Source organism: Streptopelia decaocto (genome assembly GCF_964273445.1).
Source record: "Streptopelia decaocto genome assembly, chromosome: 2".
Taxonomy (NCBI): Eukaryota; Metazoa; Chordata; class Aves; order Columbiformes; family Columbidae; genus Streptopelia; species Streptopelia decaocto.
Genome location: NC_138655.1, coordinates 127,746,435 through 127,768,268, shown reverse-complemented (window position 1 = coordinate 127,768,268; position 21,834 = coordinate 127,746,435). Strand labels below are relative to the sequence as shown.

At 42.2% G+C, this 21,834-nt stretch overlaps 2 protein-coding genes across 5 annotated transcripts in view; one reads left to right on the top strand and one right to left on the bottom strand.

Moving 5' to 3' along the window:
• Nucleotides 1–7,443, top strand: part of TAX1BP1 (Tax1 binding protein 1) — a 63,260-nt gene extending 55,817 nt beyond the window's left edge. For all 4 annotated transcript variants that reach the window (XM_082046735.1, XM_082046736.1, XM_082046733.1 and 1 more), the window contains 2 exons: nucleotides 5,556–5,641; nucleotides 6,312–7,443. In XM_082046735.1, coding sequence (XP_081902861.1) covers nucleotides 5,556–5,641; nucleotides 6,312–6,513 — 288 coding nt within the window. In that variant the 3' untranslated portion in view covers nucleotides 6,514–7,443. The remainder of the gene's footprint in view (nucleotides 1–5,555; nucleotides 5,642–6,311) is intronic.
• Nucleotides 7,444–8,181: 738 nt separating this feature from the next.
• The window catches only part of JAZF1 (JAZF zinc finger 1), a 192,324-nt gene continuing 178,671 nt past the window's right edge, over nucleotides 8,182–21,834 (bottom strand). The window contains exons 4-5 of the mRNA XM_082046737.1: nucleotides 18,043–18,212; nucleotides 8,182–10,606 (exon numbers count right to left, since the gene is read on the bottom strand). Coding sequence (XP_081902863.1) covers nucleotides 10,430–10,606; nucleotides 18,043–18,212 — 347 coding nt within the window. The 3' untranslated portion in view covers nucleotides 8,182–10,429. The remainder of the gene's footprint in view (nucleotides 10,607–18,042; nucleotides 18,213–21,834) is intronic.

The window sequence follows — 21,834 nt, the reverse complement described above, 5'->3', positions numbered from 1 at the left end:
GTCTTTGTATCTTTCTGCAAAGTCATTTTGTCTTTCCTTCTCGTAAGTTAAAAAATTCTCAAGCTCATGATTGAGGTGATCCTTCTGCTGAGACATTTGCTCCTAATGTGACCTGAACTCAGTTTCCACATTCCAAAGGAGAATGCTGTTTGCTTTTACCCCAAGTGTGTAGGCTTCCTTTTCTGCTTCTTAATGAAAACTTTCTTGTTCCCAGACATGACCTTAATTATAAGATCAGGTGCTGGTGACACTCCTGCTTTGCTGAAACTTAGGCTGCCTTTACTGTCTTCAGCTACACGGAGTTGTTGACGGAGTAAGGGTACATCTGCAAGTGCATCAGAATTTTTGTTTAACGTTGTTATTGTGTTCTGATTTATTTTTTCTCCCAAAACTTTGTTGCTTGGGAATGGACACTTCCGTGCATTTGGTCAGCATGAAAAAACACCAGTGACTCAAAGACGTTCTGGAATTCTTCCCAACTCTGGCTTTTGGAACTCCTAGGCCAACTGAGCTGTGATTTCTGAGAGGGATAAACTGGTCTGTGTTAATCGTGCCAGATGAGCACACACACTGTGGTGATTTTGTGTAGAGTAGTTGACTTGCCAGAAGTTACTGGCATCGTCTATGCAGCACTAACTTTCTATTTGCTCATGTGCCCGTAATTGACCAAAATGTAATCATTTGGAGCAAATAATTTCTAGAAGCAAGTATGTAGGGGAGAGATCCATAAACAAAACATATATATGTTTTTAATACTAAAGTGTGAGGTTTAGAAATGTAGTGCTGATTACAGTTGGCAGCGAGCCCAGAATAACTATCCTGAGACTCTTAAACAATGTTATTAGTCACAGTAAATTTGGGGGGGGGGGTTGGGCTGTAACTTTTGGCAACTGACAACCACATCAGGATATTTTTTGAGATGAATCCAAAATAGCCTTTCTTCTAGCAAAAATACCCCACTACACTTGATTAGCATGATCTTACACTGGCAATCAGTTACTGTCCTTTGTTTAAGATAAACATAACAGGAGAAGTTGGTTCCTCTTGTGACACCAGACTGCTCAGAGAGAGGCAGAGAAACCTAAAGAGTTTGATTTTTGTTCACACTGCAGAGCTGAGTCACAGAAAGAAAATGCATGTACGCTTCTTTCCAGTTTACCTGCATTATACATTGGTGGTATTGGCTGGTCATTTGTTTTCTAAAGCTTTAAGATGCATATTGCCTTGCTTACTGTTGCATGTTAGAATTATCTGTAGCAATTGGAGACGGGGATTGTTCATTTCTGTGGCTTTTGTACAGTATCACACACCTTTCTTTCTGATTTCTGTTTGGCAGTCTTCAGACTCATTACATGAACTTTTAATTGCAATTGTGAAAGTTGTACTTACTGCTTGAGACAAAAATCGTTACTTTTGGTAGAACTAGGTGAGTTGTACTTGTTTCTGGCTTTCCCTTCATCCTCTTCTAGTGGCAAACTCCTTTTTGCCATGCTTTCTTGTAATACTGTATTTATCTTCGTGATTCACATCATCTGCAGAACTCAATGTGGCATTTTGAAAGAGTCAGGGTTACAGTCCAGTGCTAATAGCTAAGTCATATTGTTAAAGGCATCCTTCATAACTTGTTTATCTAGACATGCACATTTCAGAATTCAGAAGGCCTGGCGTTTGTTATGCTACGTAACCACGGTGCCAGCCTGTGGGTGCGTGATGTCAGACTTTTTGTAAGGACCTGTGCCACCTCACTGCAGGGCACTGTCGAGATCTCAGAACCAAGTATGTGGAGCCATGTCCCTGGTGATCAGTCTGGACTGCAGGAAAGCTGGCTCTGGGTCTGCATGAAGGGCAGATCAAACTGTCCCTTTAGCACAACATGGACTATGGGCTTCTATCCAAATAACTGGGATGACTTGACCATGGGGTCTTGAGATTAAGCTGATGCCTGTGCTTAAAATACAGTTTAGGCTGGGCTACTGAGGCCTGGCCTCCTGACAGGTCCTGTTACTCTTGTTCTGTAAAGCAGCTTCGGTGGGCCTTCTCCTTTCAGCTTTTGAGTCTTCAGGGCATGGTTTGTTTTTCCGTGTGACACTGAGCAGTTTTTACCTGTCACGCTGGAAAGCATATGTAACAGAATTTATAAAAGCGTATATAAAATCATTTATAAGAACAAAGAATGTATCGTTGGTTATACCAGCTGGAAGAAATTGAGCACTAAGTGATTGTAAATGAAGGCGAGTCAGATCTGTCCTCCCTTTGTACAGAGTTCTCCATTTTACAGGGTATACTTTGGCGGTTTTATCCATTTCTAGTGACAGAAACGAACAGCTGTCAGAGTCCAACACTATGGAACATTTTCTCTGTTTTTTCCAAAAATTCCAAGTTACCCCAGGGCAGTGCAGGAGAATTTTTAGTTATTGGTGATTGTGTACTGTTTATTGTAACTTGTAATTGGAATAGCTGTCAAATATTCTCAGGCTAAGATGAAGTTCTCATTGTTACTGTTGGGACTATTCTTTCATTACACAGCAATCTCTGTAACGTGCATGTTGAGGTCTGCACAACAGAGATTTGCGTTCTTTTTGTTATGCTTACCCCAAACAAGAGGTTAAGAACTGATCTTCTGTTATATACTTGGCCAAGAGCAGAAGTGCACTGAGGAGACAGACTTGCCATATCTTAGCAGAGTCTCTCTCTTTTTCAAATCATCTTTTATTTCAAAAAGGAGTGAGGAGAAATGTTATATATGTACATAGTAGGGTATCACACTTACCAGAAACTGAAAGGAATGACAAAAATGTAAATGATTTTATCTTACCTAGCAGCAACCCAATTAAAAGATATAAAAAAAGGGTGAGGGGAGTACTGAACAAGTAACCAAAACAACTGGAGTAAAAAATGTGGAGAACCCACCTAAAACAAACTATAAAAACCCTACCCAACCTGTTAACCTGTGAAAACTTTATATAAGGTGGACAGGGAGTGCTGATTTTCTTAAAATAAGTTTTTTAAATGGCAAACCTTCGTATAAATCATTTGGCATTTTGTTGATTCCAGTTAAAATATTTGGTCTCTCATGGGCTGTGGTAGTAGAGCAGAAACGTGCATGTGGGGATGCTGATGCTGAAGGAATCTGCTTCTCCTGACACAACTAATGGAAATGGATGGATGGATGGGGGCCTTTGGTAATGTCACTTTTACTTGTGTGGTGTGTTCTATGAACATGTTTCTTTTTCCACTCAGTACATCTTAATATTTATGGAATCTGTGCTTAAAGCCTGAGAGTTTTCTGATGGGGAAACCAAAATTTCTCTGGTATCCTAACATTTGTATGGAAGACGGATTAGTGCAGGAATGATCAGTTCTGGGGTCTGTTACAGTGTTCAGATCAGCAGTTTCTTTCAGGTCTGTGTAAAGACCCTTTATAAAAGCGGGGTTTTGCTGAATGCATTGATTATTTCTAATAAGAAAAGACCCATCTGTATAATGTTAGACACATAATTTAGGTTAATGCCCTTATATACCGAGTAAATATTTCGCACTGGTAAATCCTGACTCTGTACTCAACTGAAATTCATAACCCTTAATATAATGAATAACCTGTACATTTGTTGTCGGGTCTGCTACTCTGTCCTAAGCAAAACTTACTTAAGGAATTTGAGGCTGAAGAGCCCTTTCACCAGAGGAGCACTTCACCCACCTCATCATTGGTAACCAAGTATGAAGAAGTGCTGTGACAAAAATGCCCTGTGTTCAACAAGTAACTGAGTGACAAACAGTAAAGAATTACAAAAAAAGCTTTTTCTAGGGATTTAAATGTTAATTAAGCTGGTGCTTGTAGTTGAACTCTTATTAAGGAAGATGCACATTCATTTCTCAGGTAAATCCTGGTCTGCTTTCAGTCAGGTATTCAGCAAATTTATCACAGTTTTGGCTCTGTATAAGCCATAGCATTGTAACACAAGAGTACATTAAATATTTTTCCTTCTTTAACAAATACATCCTCTCTCCTTTGTGACAGAAGGAACAAATAATATTGTAAAACCTATGTGCCATTTTTACTGCAGGTGCAAAGCAAGTCAGACAGGAGAATGTCTGTTGGTGGCATCTGTCACAGCAAAGCCCCACTAGCTGCTTAATGGGAATGTTAAATTGTTGAAACGGAACAGCTGTTGTCAGGAGAAGACAGATATTGAGGGCAACTTCCCATCTTGCTGTTTCCTTTAACTCTTCATAAGTATGTCAGCCTAAAAATGAGATATGTTTGAATATACGTAAAAGCTGTCTGTATATAGCATTTACACTGCTACATATAGTCCCTTGCACAACCGTTTCTGAAGATCTGCTAGATAACTGGTAATTCTTGCATATAAAGTGTCTTAGGGATGAAAAGGAAAATGATCTAGGAGTTGGAGTTTCAGAAATCTTGCTGAGTTTACCTGTATTCCCACCTTGATATGAATAGGTTTTGTGCAGCTTTATCTAATAGCAGAATAGAACCAAGATGATGTGTAATAAAAGAATTTATACTGCACAAAAAATGGGTTTACAAACACAGTTCTGATTTTCTTCCTACTTTCTTATTTTCCTCTCGTGCCGTTCTCTTTCCATAATTGTGTTTGCTTGTGCCACTGTGCTTATTGAAATCTTCATTTGTAATAATGTCATCATAGGGGAAAAAAGCAACATACGACCAAAACCTTGCAAAACCAAGTGCTTTGACCCTTTGTGTGTCAGAGCCCAGTCACTGTAGGCATTCTTCATTTTTCTGCTGGATGATTTCCCACTGTGGGCAGACTTTTCCTCCCTTGAGAGCAGTGAGGAGCAGCCTGTTCCTGAGGGGCCGACCTGCCGTTCTCACCTGGGAGCAAACCCGCCGTCCCTCGGCAGCGGCACCCGGTGCTGCAGCTCCTCGCTGCTCCTGTCCCTGCGGGGAGAGCACGCTGACAGGGCTGAGGACACCAGCGGCCACATGGGGCCATTTAGGGATTTTGCTGCTGATCCTGATGGCAGCGTGACACCTGTGACACGCTCGGCTGGCACGTCGCTCCAAACCGACCGCTGGAGGCGAGCGTGTGGATCGAAATCCACGTCTCTTTTCCTGAACTGTATATTGATGTATTTTTAAAGTCTGACTTGACATTTTACTGTGTAGAACTTGAGTTTAGCTGTGGATAAAACGCTGTTGCAGTTTGTCGCGTGATGCCCCGCGCTCGGTTGAACGCGGGTTTTTGTGTGTTCCAAGCCGGCCCCCGGGCAGTCACAGCGAGGCGACCTGTGTGTCCCCGGTCACCGTGCGAGCAGAGCGCTCCCGCGTCCTGCCGCAGGTTTCTGCTCTGGGGACGTGGTCAGAAGGGTGTTCAGCTTCTCACCTTCCTTAACCATGTCACCCTTTTGTACACCAAAACTTACACTGCAGAGATGAAAAATTGAAAGGTAAATTTCATTCATGTTTATGCTTGATAACAAAAATGCATATGGAGGAGAGAAAAAAAAAGGCTTCTTCCAGTGGGCACCATTTAATTTTTAATTTAATTTAATTTATTTTTTTTTAATAGGATGATGACAACACTGTACCTACTGCTCCTGATCCTCCAAGTCTTCTCTTGCATGAACGTGGAACAGGTTTCTGCTTTGATTCCAGGTAAATGTTCTCTGCTATTGGTCTTTAGAGGATGGACAGGTTTCTGTGTAACTGAACTCTTTTTACTCAGGGGTGGGGACGTGGAGATGAAAAACTATTAAGCATTTTCAATGAATGTTTGTTTGGTTTACAATTAACTGTCAGATATATGTTGTTAGACTGGGTAGGCTACTTGTGTTATACCTTATTTTGATGGAATGTGGATAATTTCTTCAGTAAATGAATGAATTAACTTTTGTGTCCCCCCCCCCTGCCCCTTCCCAACCTAATTGTGAACCTAAGTTTAGAGCTTTTATAAAGTGTTATGTTTGCTAAGAGCGAGCATTTATGAGCAGAGAGAGTGGTTTCCCATGAAACTGCTTGGCCATTAAGATATTCAATAGATTTGTATTCAGTGGTAGCTGGAATTATGTCAAAATTATGTCACTTTTAAAATACCAGGTTATTTTGGAATTCCTGTGTAAAACTGCTTTAACTGTATTGAGCACTTTCAGCAAAGCTGTTTAAATTAACTGTGTGATGCTTGCTTAGATACAAAATCTGCTCAAATTTAAGTTTGTAGTAAAACTCTTAACATTGGTGGCAACAGGATCCTACTTTTACATTTTCCTTTGCAATAACAGGTGAAATAACCGTTTCCCTTTTTCTTTCTGTGCGCCTCCTGGCGCAGCTTTGACGTGCACAAGAAGTGCCCTCTCTGCGACGTGATGTTTCCGCCCAACTACGACCAGAGCAAGTTTGAGGAGCACGTGGAGAGTCACTGGAAGGTGTGTCCCATGTGCAGCGAGCAGTTCCCGCCCGACTACGACCAGCAAGGCTTCGAGAGGCACGTGCAGACGCACTTCGATCAGAACGTATTAAATTTTGATTAAATACTCTGTTTTGCGGTGTAGCTTAAGAAAACCACCACTTTGAGTAGTCAGTCCACCTACAGAGCCAGAACAGCGCAGCTTTCCTGTAAGTGCAAATTTCTGATTAAAAGCTGATATACTCTGATGGGAGTTTCGCTGAGTTGTGGCTGTCAGCTGCTCCTGGGTTATCTTCTCTAACGTGATACTAAAACAACTCACTAAGCCCCCACCTCGTTGTGTATGTAGCTATTTATTCCCCCGCTTAGTGGAATTGGTAAGGACACAGGGATGACTTTGCCTCAGGCAACATGAGGCGAGCTTCATGATGCTCTTCAGCTACATAAAGTCACCGAAAGACCCGTGGTTTCTCTTGACTGTGACAACTGAGGCACGATTAAAAGTGTAACAAACAGATGCTTATTCTATCAAATGGGTGTGGTTTTCCTTTGAGTATCAGTTAACTCAGAAAGTTGCATAACTTAACCCTATGAAAATATAGTTTTCTAGTACATTTCTGAAATGTAGATGCATGTACTGTGAGATTACATGCTTGCACCAAAATTAATGGCAAATACTTCAGTTTTACATATAGAATGTTTGCCTTAAGGGATAGTGTTAAATTAAGTACACTATACCTAAGGCAGTATTTTTGAGTTGAAATAAACTGCTGTGCTTAAATGCCTAAAACGAATTGTTTAAAAACATCATTGCCATTATTTTGCAGTTGCATTCAGTAGGAAATATTGTTCTATTTTCATGACAGTGACTTGTTATCCTTTTGGCTTAGGGCTTTTAAAACCTTCTGCATTTTCATTTTATGTATTTCTTTTCCGTAAGTAAAAACGTGTGTATATCTAAACATTTTATATTTACTTCAACTGTATTAAGTACGTTTGCTTTCCACTTGTTGTACAGTAGTCTTGTTACATTAAAAGCAAAATTATTCATGGAGTCAGTGGTCCTTTTTTACTGCTGCTCATTTTGAAATAAGCCAGAGTTTAGGCTTTACACACTTAGTGCAAATGAGGTTTCATCTCTGTATGACAAACAAACTGTTGCTCACATCTTTGAGAGAGAAACAGGGTTAAGGTTTTGAGGAGCTTCTGTTGTCTGCAGTTCTCTCATGAACATGTGCAATATCCTGTTTGCTGCAGGATTTATTAAAAGCTGCATGACACAGATGAATTGCAGTGTCTTGAGCAGCAGCTGCTCCATCAGTCCTCTGTGGTCTAGCTTAAGTCTTAGATTTGCTTTTTTCAACTGTGAACTTCATGTCAAGAGGTGGTGTAAGGTGTAAGTCATGGAAGTCCTGAAAGGGTATATTGCCTTTTTTTTTTTCTTACCATAACTCAGTAGTATGTGAAAACAGTTAGAAAAGGCTCTAAAACCAAAATATGATTAGTTATCATTATTAGAGACTCATGAAATCTCAGAGGTTGATGTCTCACAGAGCCCTGTTGTGATGTTGTCAGAAAGCAGCCCGGGAAACCTGAAGTCCTTCTGACAGATTACATCAAAATACCTTTCTTGTCTTTCTTTCTCTCCAGGCTGTAGCATTCTGTGTAACTTTGTGCATCCATGGTGTAGTGCTTCAATTGCTTCAGGTGTTTATTGAACACGGACTTTGATACCAAAGTAGAATGTACAAATAAAAGACTATATACAGTCCAAGAACTTAAAGGTCAGACGTTTTAGGTCAGAGGCAGTTTATTTTAAATGTGATTTGATTTACATTTATAAGCAGCTTTCTTGACAGGAATTCTTTAAGTTGCCTTCAGTTCTAAAACAAACCTCTGTCACTTTCAAACTTAAAGTACTTTGTCCCCAACAAAACATATGAAAATATAATTTAAAGCACACTTTTCACAGACACAGTACAATACATTCACTATACACAGTATAACAAAATAGTCCCATCTTTACCTGTTTAATAATACTGTCACAATGAATAGGTAAATAGAAACTGGAATTTCTTTTTCTTTTTTTTCATCATTGAAAGGAATTTACATGCAACAATGATGTTTTATGACTGTTTAGCTGTTGAAGGAACTTACCCAGCCTGTGGTTTCTTGCACCAGGAGCAGAGCCAGAAGGGCTTTGCTGGCCAGATGTGCTGGCCAAAACTGCAGAAGGTGGGACGGGGCCACCTGGGGCCTTGTGTGCACCAGCAGCTCATGTCTGGATCATCCTTCAGCCCCGGCTCACAGCGCTGGGCGGTACAAGCGCTGTCACCTCCATGGGATCAGAAAAACTCATGGTTTAGGTCAAGCAGGCATGTTCAAAAGGCTTATTCATTAGGATGATTCCTAAGTGTTTAAATGAGACTGAGGCTCTGCTGGAGAATAGGTAATTGTCATCCTCACAAAGTTTTCCTTTAAAGCTTTGGAAAAAAAAAAATGAAGGGAAGGCTCATTCTGACTGTCTTTATTTGAGCTTTCCTTTGCACTTAAAGCAACAGGAACTGAGCAAAGGCGATTACTGTGTTTAACACCGTGAGTTCCTCCCTGACCCTCACCACGTGAGATGTGGTTCCAGGCTGGGGCAGGGCAGGCGGTGCCCCCGTCACCCCCCAAACTCCAGGAATAGCACTTGAGAGAGAAAAACACGCAAGGCAGGAGCAAACATTCAGGTTTGGTCCAGACACGAACCGCCCTCAGGTTGGCTTTTGTTCTTAGTCAGTCTCTGACCACCTGCTGCAAGAAGCACTTTAAATCTTCAGTAAGGCTCATATGTCATATTTCAGCAAAATTAATCGTAACGCTAAACAGACACTTCCAAATGGGATGCAGTGACCTACAATGAGAAGCAAAATAAATGCACAAAGAAAATAAAAGTCTCAAAATACGATGAACGTGAAGGAGAGGCGTTAGCAACTCCCTCCACACAAATAATGGACCTCCTTAAACCACACGTAGAATTTTCGATTTTTATTTGCAACCACGGGCACATGCTCGTACAGTAGTTGCAAGAATTGGCAACACATAAAACATTAAATCTGTTGGCAATATAGAACTACAAAGTGCTTTAAAACTTCATCTGAGATGAAGATAATTGTTTCTCACACACACATAAATTTGCACTTAAGTATTTCCAAGTGTCTTTCTAAGAGATAGCTCAGGGGTAACTATTTAGTTGGACTGGGATGTTGGTCCTCAAAAGTTTGATGGGCATGAACATAATATGACATCTTGTACCAAAAAAAAAAAAAACAAACCCAAAAAAAGTAGCAATTTCTACTAACACTAAAGTGATTGTTCACTAGTTCGAATGGCAAGATTTTCAGCATTTCAAGAAGGGAAAAAAAAAAACAACCCAAAGATTTGCAAGATAATATAAAATACAGCAAGCACACCTTTTTATGTATGTTATTTAAGTATGAAAATATTTTTAGCATATTATGTTAAACATTCTTTCTTATTTATATTTCCATTACCTAAAAGACTTGCTACTCCACTGATAACTCCATTACGTAAGGCATGTTAACTCTAGTTTGACGAGGGTGGGTCTTGTTTTGGTTTTGCACACACATTGACGGACGCGTTGAAAAAGCCTTCATCACGTTACAATCGTGACAGGGTGTCAGTGCCAAGCTCTCCTCCTCTCGCTCCCCTTCAACACTCGGGTACAACTAAATATGCAACGTCCCCTCCCTCCCCCCATTTCTCTTTTGTTTTGGAGAAAAATGTTCTGAAGAACCTATAGCTTTTTATAGCACCTTATCTCAAAGTAATGAAAATGGGTATGATGATTACATGTGCAAATGTACAAAATCATTAACTCTACAAAGATACATCATTCCAAAATTACAGAAAACTTTAAAGCATGCATTTAATTTTTGTTTTTAAAGGGTTGCTGAATGCTTCCCCTGAAAAAGGTGGCTGTTCTGAAAATCAGCAACTGCTGGTGAGGATTTCTTGGCACATTTGTGACCAGCATGTTATTGCTGCATCTTCCTGATAATCTCAGCAGACACGGGGGGGTGGAAATTGATTGTGTGGTGCCGCAGGCCCTGAGCTGTCTTGTAACTCTTTCCACAGCGACATTTGAATGGTTTGCGTACGCGGATTTGCGTTCTGTGGCCGTTCTTGGCGTGGTACTTTATACCGTTCACATTCTGTGAGCGAGAAAGCAAAACGTTAGTGGTCAAGTGGTCTGATATTGGCTTGGCTTCCTGTTAAAAAAAAACAAAAATTGATTAACATTACAGGCAAAATCACACAAATTGCCAGGAACTCCTGCTTAGGTGTTACACAGGTGTTGGGCTTTCAAGATACACGGTGGGACAAGAAGGAGAAGAATCTGTGCAGCTCTAAGGCACGAAATGTGTCTACCTGGCCAATGCTGATCTTTATCTCCCAACGTATGGCACTTCCCAAACCCACATCATTTACTGGGCTCACACAGGGACGTTCTTTGCCTCCTGACTCTTCTGTTTTTTCACAGAGCATTGACAAATTTTATTCAGAGGTTCATTTAGAAGCAAACAAAGAATTGGCATGAAGACTCGAGTCACACTCCTTCAAAAAGCTGAAGCTCCCCCCATGGTGTGTTTGTTCCGTTCTGTGTCATTGTTTCGAGATATGTCTTTAGGCACCAGCAAATTCTGATAGTTTACACATTGTCTCCAAAGAATTAGCTGCAGGAAATACTTAACTTAAAGAGTTACAAAGGGCACTTGGAAAATAATCCAGAGAAGCCGTCTTCAAAATAGCTATTGTTTTTAACAGGGAATATTCTACAGCTAGAACTGGAGAACTGACCTCCACTGTTCTTTGGAGAGTAAGAACGAAAACCAGCACCACGACACACCCTGATGCTGGCAAGGTTGGGAAATGGGCAACACTTCTGAGACATCAATCAGGAACCTCACTAAACATCAAGCAAAACGGCGCGACTCTCCTCCTTCTCACGTCTTTCTGGCAAAAGCGGAAGATGCTGTTGTGGTCTCACTGGTATGTGAAACCGCTTAACGTAGGATTCATCTGACCAGAGCCTGTCTTACCTGCTTCCTCTAAGAGAGCTGGGATTTTTGGATAAACAAGGAAAGGCAAACTTTCATTAGAGCTTCTCCTAGGAAGAGAAACGGGTGCCAAGACAATTTGTGAGAGGACACAGCTCTGAGGCTCTACTGTGTCCTCTAAAATACATATATCAGGGTTTTTTTAAAGCTATTTTAAAAAAGCCAAAACCCATTAACAACATGGGTAATAATTAAGCCACTAAAGGTTTCAGGGATTTTGTCTTTGCCGAACCATTGCCTGTTTTTACACAATGTCCCCTTGGCTCTTTTTAAGCAGCAAGTTCAGTTTTATTGTAGAATCATAGAATCATTTTGGTTGGAAGAGACCCTCAGGATCATCGAGTCCAACCATAGCCTAACTCTAGCACTGAACCGTGACCCTAAGAACCTTGTCTAAACGCCTTTTAAACACCTCCAGGGATGGTGACTCCACCACTGCCCTGGGCAGCCTGTTCCAATGCCCGACAAACCTTTCCATGAAGAAATGTTTCCCAATATCCAATGTAAACCTCCCCTGGCACAACTTGGGGCCATTTCCTCTTGTCCTATCACTTGTTATTTGGGAGAAGAGACCAACACCCTCCATGCTACAACCTCCTTTCAGGTAGCTGCAGACAGCGATAAGGTCTCCCCTCAGCCTCCTTTTCTCCAGGCTGAACAGCCTCAGTTCCCTCAGCCACGCAGCTTTACAGCAAGTGGAAGCTCCAGGTTGGAACACGCAGCAATTCAACAAGTCAGACAATTTGTTTAAAAAAAAAAGGAAAAAGAAAAAGCCTTAATTAAACAGAACAGAGCTACAACTCCTAAAACTTCCGAAGACTCTATATCCATCAGAGAGCAAACCCCAGGAAGGCACAAGGTGAATGTCTGCGCTGCCAGCACTTCCCTTCCTCTTCTCCAACCTCCTCATCCAGCTTCTGCAGAGGCAGAACCTCAGGTCTCACGTCCCGCTCCTGAGAGACACGTTCCCCTGGCCCTGCTCCCACCACCGCTCACAAACACAAGCGACAGAAGCACACGGGACATGCGAGTCCCATCAGGGAATTCGGGAGGCGTGTAATCACGAGGGAAACCCCCCAGGCTCCCAGGTAGCTACGGTGCTCTCACCTCACAGCGTGAAATGCGGGTCCGTATTTATTGCACGCTGACTGTGCCACTGCCGTAATGTATTTTTAACCTTTGAGCAAAAACAGTTCTCTGGTTCCCACCTGAGAGCTGAGCGCGGTGCTGTTCTTGTCAGAACTGTAACGCCCAGGGGAGTCTGTGCCACCAAAGTGGCATTTTAGGGCAGGCTGGGTGCCCAGGAGAGGCTGATTTGTGGAAATCCTTTAGAAAGAATAATTTCGCCTAACATACCTGGAAAAAGGGTACGGTGCACGACTGAAGCGCGGGCTCTGCCTGCAAATTCACACCTCTCTCCTCTAGAGCATCCAGGCACCGAATCCTGACTCAGAAGTTGCAAGTCCAGCTCCCAAATTGTCCTTTGCATCCTTAAAAATACCAGACAACTCCAGCACGGCTGCCGTCTGAGATGTGGGAGACGAGACTCCTCAGCGTCCACCACAAACCAGAGACGTGAACATGAGCCTTCAGTGCAGGTCACTTCTGGGCAAAGAGCATTCAGAGGAGGCAGAACGTTGTCCCACCAAGACAGACAAGGGCACATCAGAGCGACAAATTATCCTCAAGAGCAGCCAAGTGAATTCCCTACAAGTTTTCTAAGATGCCGAGGCAGCTTTTAGGTGGTTGTGCCCAGAGGTCCAACCTTCAGCACCTGCAGGACTATCAGGGTGATGGGGCTGCGAACGTCACCGGTGCCACAAGGACTGTCATCAGGCATCTGCCAACACCTCAGTGCCGCTAAGGACCTGCACCTTCCAAGACCAGAAAATCTGGGGATGACCTGCTAAACTCTGCTACTGCAGTGAAATTTTTAAAACAAAGCTATAACCCCAAACCCTCCATATATTTTGAAAAGTACAGAAACCTGTTTAGACTTTTAATTTTTGTGAGAAACCACTTTAAGATACTTTTAAACTAGCACCAATTGCTACAGATGCCATAAATCCGCAATCACAAATATCCTCCCTACCCCATGCCAGTGGCAGCCTTCTCCTGATCCAGATTTTTAATGATGCGCTCAGCCTCAAGTCACCACGCGCCTTGATGAAGGGGGAAAAAAAGTTAAGGAAATGCCAAACCAGAAACCTCCATGGAATGAATTGGGCCATGGAAGGTTTGAGCAATGGTAAACCACGCAGAGTATGAGGAGGTAGTATAACGTGAAATTTGACCCGTACTCCTGTCTAAAAAGAAAACTGTTGTTAGAATTACAGTCAACTCTTCAGCGCTTTTTCCACTGCTGTAATGTAAACACTTTGTTGTATGTCTGGGCCGAGTTTGCTGAGGTACGGCAAAGCCCACTGCCAAACTCATACATCACTTTTATTGCTCTGGTTACTTAGGTTGCTCATTATTTACTCTCACAAACGATTGAGGAAGGAGATGGCAGTGCAGAAGGGCACTCTCAAATCTTAAACAGGAGGAAAACAATTATTAACCTGGGACCAGATCAGAAGGAGATAGAGAAGTTCAGGCTGGCACCACCTGGTTTGCATGGACATGAGGACACTTGCCCTGACACGGCAGCACTCACGCAGCCCCCACACTGCAGAGAGCTTGCCACCCCCTTCTAGTAGGAAAAGAGACGTCAGGGATAGTGTGAGAGGACTTCTTGTTTCAGACTTGGACATTCAGATATGGTTTTGTATCTCCTGGCTGCTCCTCCTCAAGCACTTTGTGGGTCCAGTTCCTCTCCTCAACTTGCAAGCTCTGCCTGGCTCCTTTATTTCAAGTAAACTCCCTTCTTTCCCTCTCTCACTTTAATATTCTCCCTCCCAAAGCTCTGCCGAGTCTCACTGCTCTCAGATCAGCCTCCTGGGGGGTCTGTCCCACCTGACGGCCAAGGACCCTCGTGTCCCATCACCTGCCAGAGGGACAAGCCCAACGCCTCAGCATTCTTGGAAGGTAACACCTCCTCTTGCCCAAGGCCAAAATGCACTCATGCATATAAGCTACATTCTGTACGCACAGAAATCTATTATCCTTTTATTACTGTATTTGCAAAAACTAGAAAAATTATGACAAATACTCTAGGGTTTTCTCTATAATAATATATATGGGTTTGATATATAATAGAAAGATTAAAACAAACGAACTAACTTCATTTACTCTTTGGAAGTTGCTGAATAACTTTACCTACATCACATATACATTTTGAATGTCCTTCTCCAGAGCTAAAGACCAAGTAACTGGCACATATAGGTGGTATTGACTAACAGGAAAACTAATTGCCACCTCCATAAACCCACACCTTATCCTACTGGTGGCATTTTGTGAAGGGCATTAACTACTCAATATCCACACACTTCTGGACAGGGCACCTAAATCGGGATGTAAATCTGAATCTGGTGAGAGTGAACGCCACAGAAACAAGGCTGAGATTTCTGGGCTCCCTTGAATCATGCAGATGAGTTTCTAAAAATCAAATTTAAGGCGTTAAATACAAATCACATGAAGGAAAACAAAATCCATCAAGGGCAAACTCTACAATACTTATAATTGGTTCTCTAGGTCAGTAACCATAATTAGAGAAGCATCAGAAATTAGTTCAGAACCTTGTGTTTTAAGCATTGAGAAGTCAGAGTACTCCAGATCTATTCCGCTGTTTCTGACTGTCCCACAAACAAATCTACATATAATTTTAAAAAAAAGGTGTTTTTTTTTTTCCCCTAAAAACTTTGGCTCCTCAAGAACATCTGTGCCATACTACACAGAGTAACAACACATATTGTAAGCAAGTGATACTATTTCTTACAAAAGGAAAGTTCCTGAAGAACAACTAAATGTTTATGACTTGCTTCTCCTGCGCTGCCTATGGGAAACCAGCAAGAGAGAGCAGCTGGGCAGGAGGCCAGTGGGGTCTTCGATACTCATCTGGGTATAAACATGTTCTCATTACAGTTTCCATCGTCCGCCCCAGCCCCTTCCTTGTGAGTATTTGTTGTACTCATTCTTGTCTTATTTACCTTTCCATAATGACTTTTCAGTGCAGAGGCCATCTTTTATCATTGTACATTGTTTGCAAAAAAGGAGCCACATCCCTACCGGGTCCTTTAAGCAGCACTGTAATACAAATAACACTTCTAAAAATAACATTTCTGCTTCTCCAACGTACGTCACCTAAGGGCAGACAAAAGAAAACTGTGTATATCCTTCTTTCCTCCTCACTCCCTAAAGGAATGCATCCTTTCTCAGCCGTAAAGTGAGCCTGGCAATTACTGTATGTGCATGTCCGTGTTCCTGTTTGGAGCTCTGTAATTGTTTTACAGCCCTGCCTGTGATTATGCAGTACCCACCAGAAAATCCCAGGGCTTTGATCACAGGACTCCCTACCCAGACTCCGCAAATAATTCATCAGAGAAGGGGGTTAAGCAGAAGGAAGACGAAGAGGAAATAAGAAACACAGATGACACAAAGCTAAAAGGAAGGAAACAAAGATAAACATGTGAAAAGAAAGAAAATCAGGCTGAAAAGAAAAAGGGAGGAAACAGAGCCCACAGAAAAGAGAAACGAGGTGAGGCAGAGTTTAAGGAAACATGTTTTCCTATCAGGACTGAACAGAGGTGAGTTTCTTGGGAAAATGCGGTACATTTTATTTGCTGCTGCTCCCTGCTTGTCAGCGTCTCTGGGGGTCGTTAATTTGCTCCCTGTCCGACTGGTCTGACGTTAATGGTGTCCGAGATCTCCCTCAGATGGTCCTCACGCAGCTGAGATGAAGGCAGCGAGATAGCAGAAGCAGGCAGAAACAGCTTATTTGGGCAATAAAAAGACAGAGGGCTGGCAGTCAAACAGAGAACAGACAGGATATAGCAAATTACAGGGTTCTCCTTCCAGCCTTTGCCATTAAGCGAACGCTTTCTGCAACGGGTACATGCCCTGTGGGCACGGGGACTTGTAACAATCACCATGGCTTGTTTGCTTCCTGAGCCGGGGATTTAGCTTTCAGACTATACCCTGCATCTGGCACAGCTTCTACCACACACAAGAAAAGTATTAATCTTGAATGATGGTGCTACATCTGTGAAGTAACACTTGCGAATAGGCTGAAAACATCTTCCCTCTGCCCTGCCCCTGGAGAGGCTGTTCAGTTTTTCCTGCAGCTGAAGAGAGTAACCATTACATAGCTCAGGTTAATCTCTGCAAAAAAGACTCGTATGTTACTAAGAAATAAGCACACTGATTTCTTGCTCGTGTTTTGAGTATTGGTTGGTATTAACTGAACTGAATATGAATCTGAGTCTTGCGACTTGCTGCTATGGGAGCTGCTGCAGCCCAGAACAGCTGCGGCGTCACCAAAACATGTTCTTGTCCGCCACGCAGTTTATTCATTCTTGTCACAACTGTTTTATCTCAAATGTTATTTGTCTTCCTATATTTCTTTTTCACATTTCTGTGCTCTGTTAAGCCCCTACTTTTCAGTTACTTAAAGGAGAAGCCATAAAATAAAACCAGTATAAACCCAACCCAACCACCGCTGCTTTTTCTAGTGTATAGGTCAGTGGCTGAATTTTTTAGTACTTCATGCAAAAACTTCAGAAAATGCTTTAGAGGAACTGTGCCAACATACTATTTCCGTTCCTAAATGTCAATGGCTATAGAATACCATACTGAAGCCCAAGGTGTTCCATACAATTTCATCGGCCTTCACTGTGGTTCATGGGAAGCGACACTCCTGCCATCGCAACATCACGGCACGGTCTGTACCAGCCAGCTTAAGGTTCAGAGTTAAAGATGCTTCGCCCCCCATAAACAAACAAAAATTTCTCCTAATGGAGAGCAATTAAAAAGTTGGGTGGGGAGGTGCCAGAATTGCTTCCCAGTGTGTCACGCATTGGGACGCAAGCCCTGGGCTCGGGGCCAGACAGACTGACCGCCGTGCAGATGGGTCACAGGGACTCAGGACAGAACGATGCTGGAACTTCTCCGAAGCTCTGCCTTCCAAAACATCAACCATCACCTTACACACATCGTCTTTACCAGGAAAAGTAGCCTAGGCACAGTCTTACTAAGGAGAGGCAGAAATAATTCATTCTGGCACTGATGGGAAGAAGCTTTTTATTTAGTATCTCTGAAAGGTACCCAAGAGATTATTATTTTACTGGTAGTACCTTCTGTGTTCTGCAGTTATTTTGTCTAAATAATAGAAATTTATTTAAAATGCGTAAAGCAAAAGAGTCACTATATATCATCTCTCTTGACATGCAGGGATGCAAAGGGCCGCATCCTCTGTAAAACTGATAACTTGCCTGTGCTTGAGAGGAAACCAGTGAATAAAATATGTACTCTGCTAAAATACCACAAAAATAAATGTGAAAAGTCTATTAAACAAGAAAGATACACACTGACTTTAGAAGCTTCTCCCCACTGCACCATTGGGGAAAAAAAAGCAGGTTTACGCTACCACTTACCTTATATCTTTTTTTACATCCAGGAACAGGACAGGCAAAAGGTTTCTCATCCCCTCCATTCATGCACATTGAACTAAGGATAGCTTCTGAGCTGATAGCACTTTCTGTAGTCCAGGACTCATCACTGTCTGATTCTTCATAGTCTACTTCCTCCTCGTCATATTCACTACCTGGAAAAGGAGGGTAGTGAGATAAAACAAGAATTAATAAAAGCACGGCAAGATAACACATCCCACATTTATTACACCAGTTACAATGTAATTTCCCCACTTTTTCCTTTGCTGGAAGATATTTATGTTTAATTTTATAAATGCATCTTTCTTATAGTTGTTTATTCCTTCATAAAGACACTAGTGGTTCTTTTTCTAATAACAGGGAGGGCATTATTAATATATCTTCAGAAACTGTTAACTGTGTGGCACCGAAAGTTCAAAGGACTGATTTTAAAACGCAGTTTCATTACTCCTCAAACACCAGGATCCTTCTGTCTTTCCCAGTGCCCGAACACAAAATGTGGATTTTCCCCCCGCTCTGCAATTAAAGCCAGTTTTAAGGCTTTTCTTTATGCAATACAATACTGAAGAGCGTAATTCTACAGATCATAAACAGTGTAAAATAATATGTTGACAAGTCCTAATGCATTTACTAGCCCTTTGGAATTAATAGGAATTATAGCACAACATTAATAAGAATTATATTGTAGCAATTATAGTTGTGAAATTCATTCCCTCAGGTGTGGGGATAAATTGCATTGTGTGGCTGCCCTGAACAGACCACATTATGTTCCAGATATGCTACGACGGTCGTTTGAGCAGCTGGTGCTGAGTTTATTTATTATTTTTAATTGCAATAACTATTAATGAAATCCTCTGAAGAAGTTAAATGTGAAACAAGAGAAATTAGGAAAGCAGAATTTCAACTATAAAAATACAGTAAAAAAAACCCCAAAAAAGCAGGGGAGGGAAGAGCCCCAGCTGATTAAAAAGAAAATACACACACAGAGGGAAAGAGAGGGAAAGCTGAGGGAAACTTCTGTGGTGTCAGCAGGAGGTAGCGCTGTGTTTCCCCTCCCCTTTCTTCTTTCCCTTTCCCAGCTCTGCTAAATTTTATCCTTTCTTGCTGAAAGACAATTTGGCTCGGAGTGCTGGAATAGCTCCCGTTATTAAAGACAGTTCTGCAACACTTTGCACAGCTCTATTTGCTTCCCTCACATGCCCTTTAGGCCCGCGCCTCCACGCAGCTCTACGGACCCAGAAGAAAACGCAGATAGATGCCTCACGGTGCTTTAAAAAAAAGAAACATCCCGCCTTCCATGCTGCAGTGTACAATGTGGTTTTTGGTTGTGTATTTCTTTTTCTTCTGGTGAAACTAAATACACACCTACAGTCTCAAGTTTTCCCCTTTGGATTCCCCCTCCTCCCGCGCTCTCGCTCAGCCTCGACACCTCTCCGTCACGGAGTTAAAAACCGCGTGTCAGCTGGTAGCTGCGAGTCCTCGGGGCTGCGGAGCTTTAATCAGATGGCGGAGGTTGGCAGACAGATGCCGGGGCTGCCCGCGTTCCTTTCCCGTGGTTTTCGTGCAGATGGGGAGAGCTGGACGGTGTCCCAGCGCCGACAACTGTCGACACGGGCGCACGCACGCGGGCTCCGCGGCACATCTGGAAACCTCTGCCCTGCCGACCGCGGCTCCGCGTCCCACACCGACCCAGCGGCAGCCAAAGAAAGCGTTATTGACCTCTTAAAATATTCCTGAACTCTAGGAACAGTTAACCTAAAATGAAGTTAAGAGTTGTTACAGTTTAATTAACTAGTTAAAAAAAAAAAAAAAAAAAGGAGGCAAAACCACAACTCTGCTTCTACGATTTCCTGCCCTTGATTGTATCTTGATGGAAAAAATTCCTCAAGCTGTTCCTTTGAAACTTTCTAGCTCAGAGGGTTGGGTTTTTTTTTTAAGCAAATGCAACAGAAAACCCTATTGTAAATATACATGTGCACTCACAGGATGAGAAAATACACAACAGTTCCAAAGACTGGTACCAACAATTTCTGCCATTACAAGCACCCCCTTGTAAGTCTCCTTAATAGGGGGTGATGTCCTCCCAAACAGAATTTTGTCTTCCCAAAGAAAACACCATTTGAGACTGTATGACACCTAACTAAGGATATCGCTACTTTCAGTGATAACAAGGATAACGATCAGTGCTCTACAAAACTTAATATGCAATGTGGTTCATAAAGGAAAAGATACACAGAGCAGTGGGGAGAAGAAACAAATGTGACAATTTTGCGTTTCCACAGGTTTTCCTGCACTTTCAGGGCATCCTTTGAATTTTTCTAATAGCTTTGTACAGTAAAACCCAATTCTGTAACAACTTTCGCCCATGCCTCACTTACAGGTGGACACGTTGAAGGAGAGAGACAGAAGAAACCAAAATGCGTGCGTAAGCATCTGTGAGGTCAGACCATTGTTATGGTTCTCTTTAAATTAGCTTACCTCAACAAAAATGCAAGATTTTGTCTAGCATAGTCAAAAGAGTTGTTTAAACAGTATAAACAAATGCTCTGTTGTCTTAGGTTTTTAAAACCAGACTTGTCACTATGGATTTTACAAATCTGATGAGCTCTTGCAAGTATGAATAACCATATAAATACATATTTCTTCTTGCACAAAACAGCAACACTAAGGGTGCCAAGTACCTGAAGGGCGTGTTACTTTGATGAAAGCTGGAACTGCAGTCTCTCATTGCTTTTATCTAACAGTGTCCTACTGAACTCAATTGCTTGAAATCTCTTAAAAAGCAAAAATTAAAGTCCAAAATGTATTTTAGAGGGTCGTAGCATTAAAAAAATGCAAGAAACTTACTGTCTTTGAAAAATTTCATTAGCAATAAAAATTTATCCCTTAAATAATTATGTTGTTTCAGTTGCCATAGAAAAACAACACCGATTTAGTCAGGCTTTTAACTGATTCTGCCTCAGAATTTAATTTCCTCAGCTGTCAGTGTCTAAGCGCGGCAGCCCATGCGGTGCCTCACTGACTGTGTGCAACACATCAGAGACGGGGCGGAAAAACAAAAAGCACAACACACAGGTTGGCGCTGCCATAATAAACAGCCCCTGGATGAGGTCTTTTAATTAAGTACTGCCAGGCTGAGGACGGGGGCTCGGCGAGGCCGTTCCCACGCCGAGCGGGGGTCCCTGGCGCTCAACAACACGTCAGGTGTACGAACCGCAGCCGCCGGCTCCGTGGGGCAGCCGGCCAGGGTGCCGACAGCGGCACCACACTTTGATCAAGATACAGCTTGCTTTTTTTTATTTTTATATATATATATATATATATATATATATGTATTTAAACTTGATTGGTGTTTCACAATAATAACTGTAAATATTTAAAATTAAGCACCTTTGCATGTAACCTACGGCCCGTTCCTCGGAGGGGTATTTGGAATAACTCTTAGGAGAGGTCCAAGAGGGCCGGCTCGCTGATAACCGCACGGGGGGAACAGGAGGCTCTGCTGGGGACCCAGCTGAGCTGCTCTCGCAGCATCGTGTGCTAATGGCCTTGCCATGCAGGACTTGAAGGAAAAATACCTGACTTCTGCTTCAGAAGTCTGAATAGCGAAAAAAAAACCCACCAAAAGTCAACAAGACACATTTCTCTAAGGTGAAGCATCTAAATATCCAGAGTGGACAGGGTGATAGGGAAGCACGTGCTTTCAGCAAGGTGATGTACACATACACAATATTAGTACCGTGACTAAATACTGGTTCTACAACAGCATGGAAACTG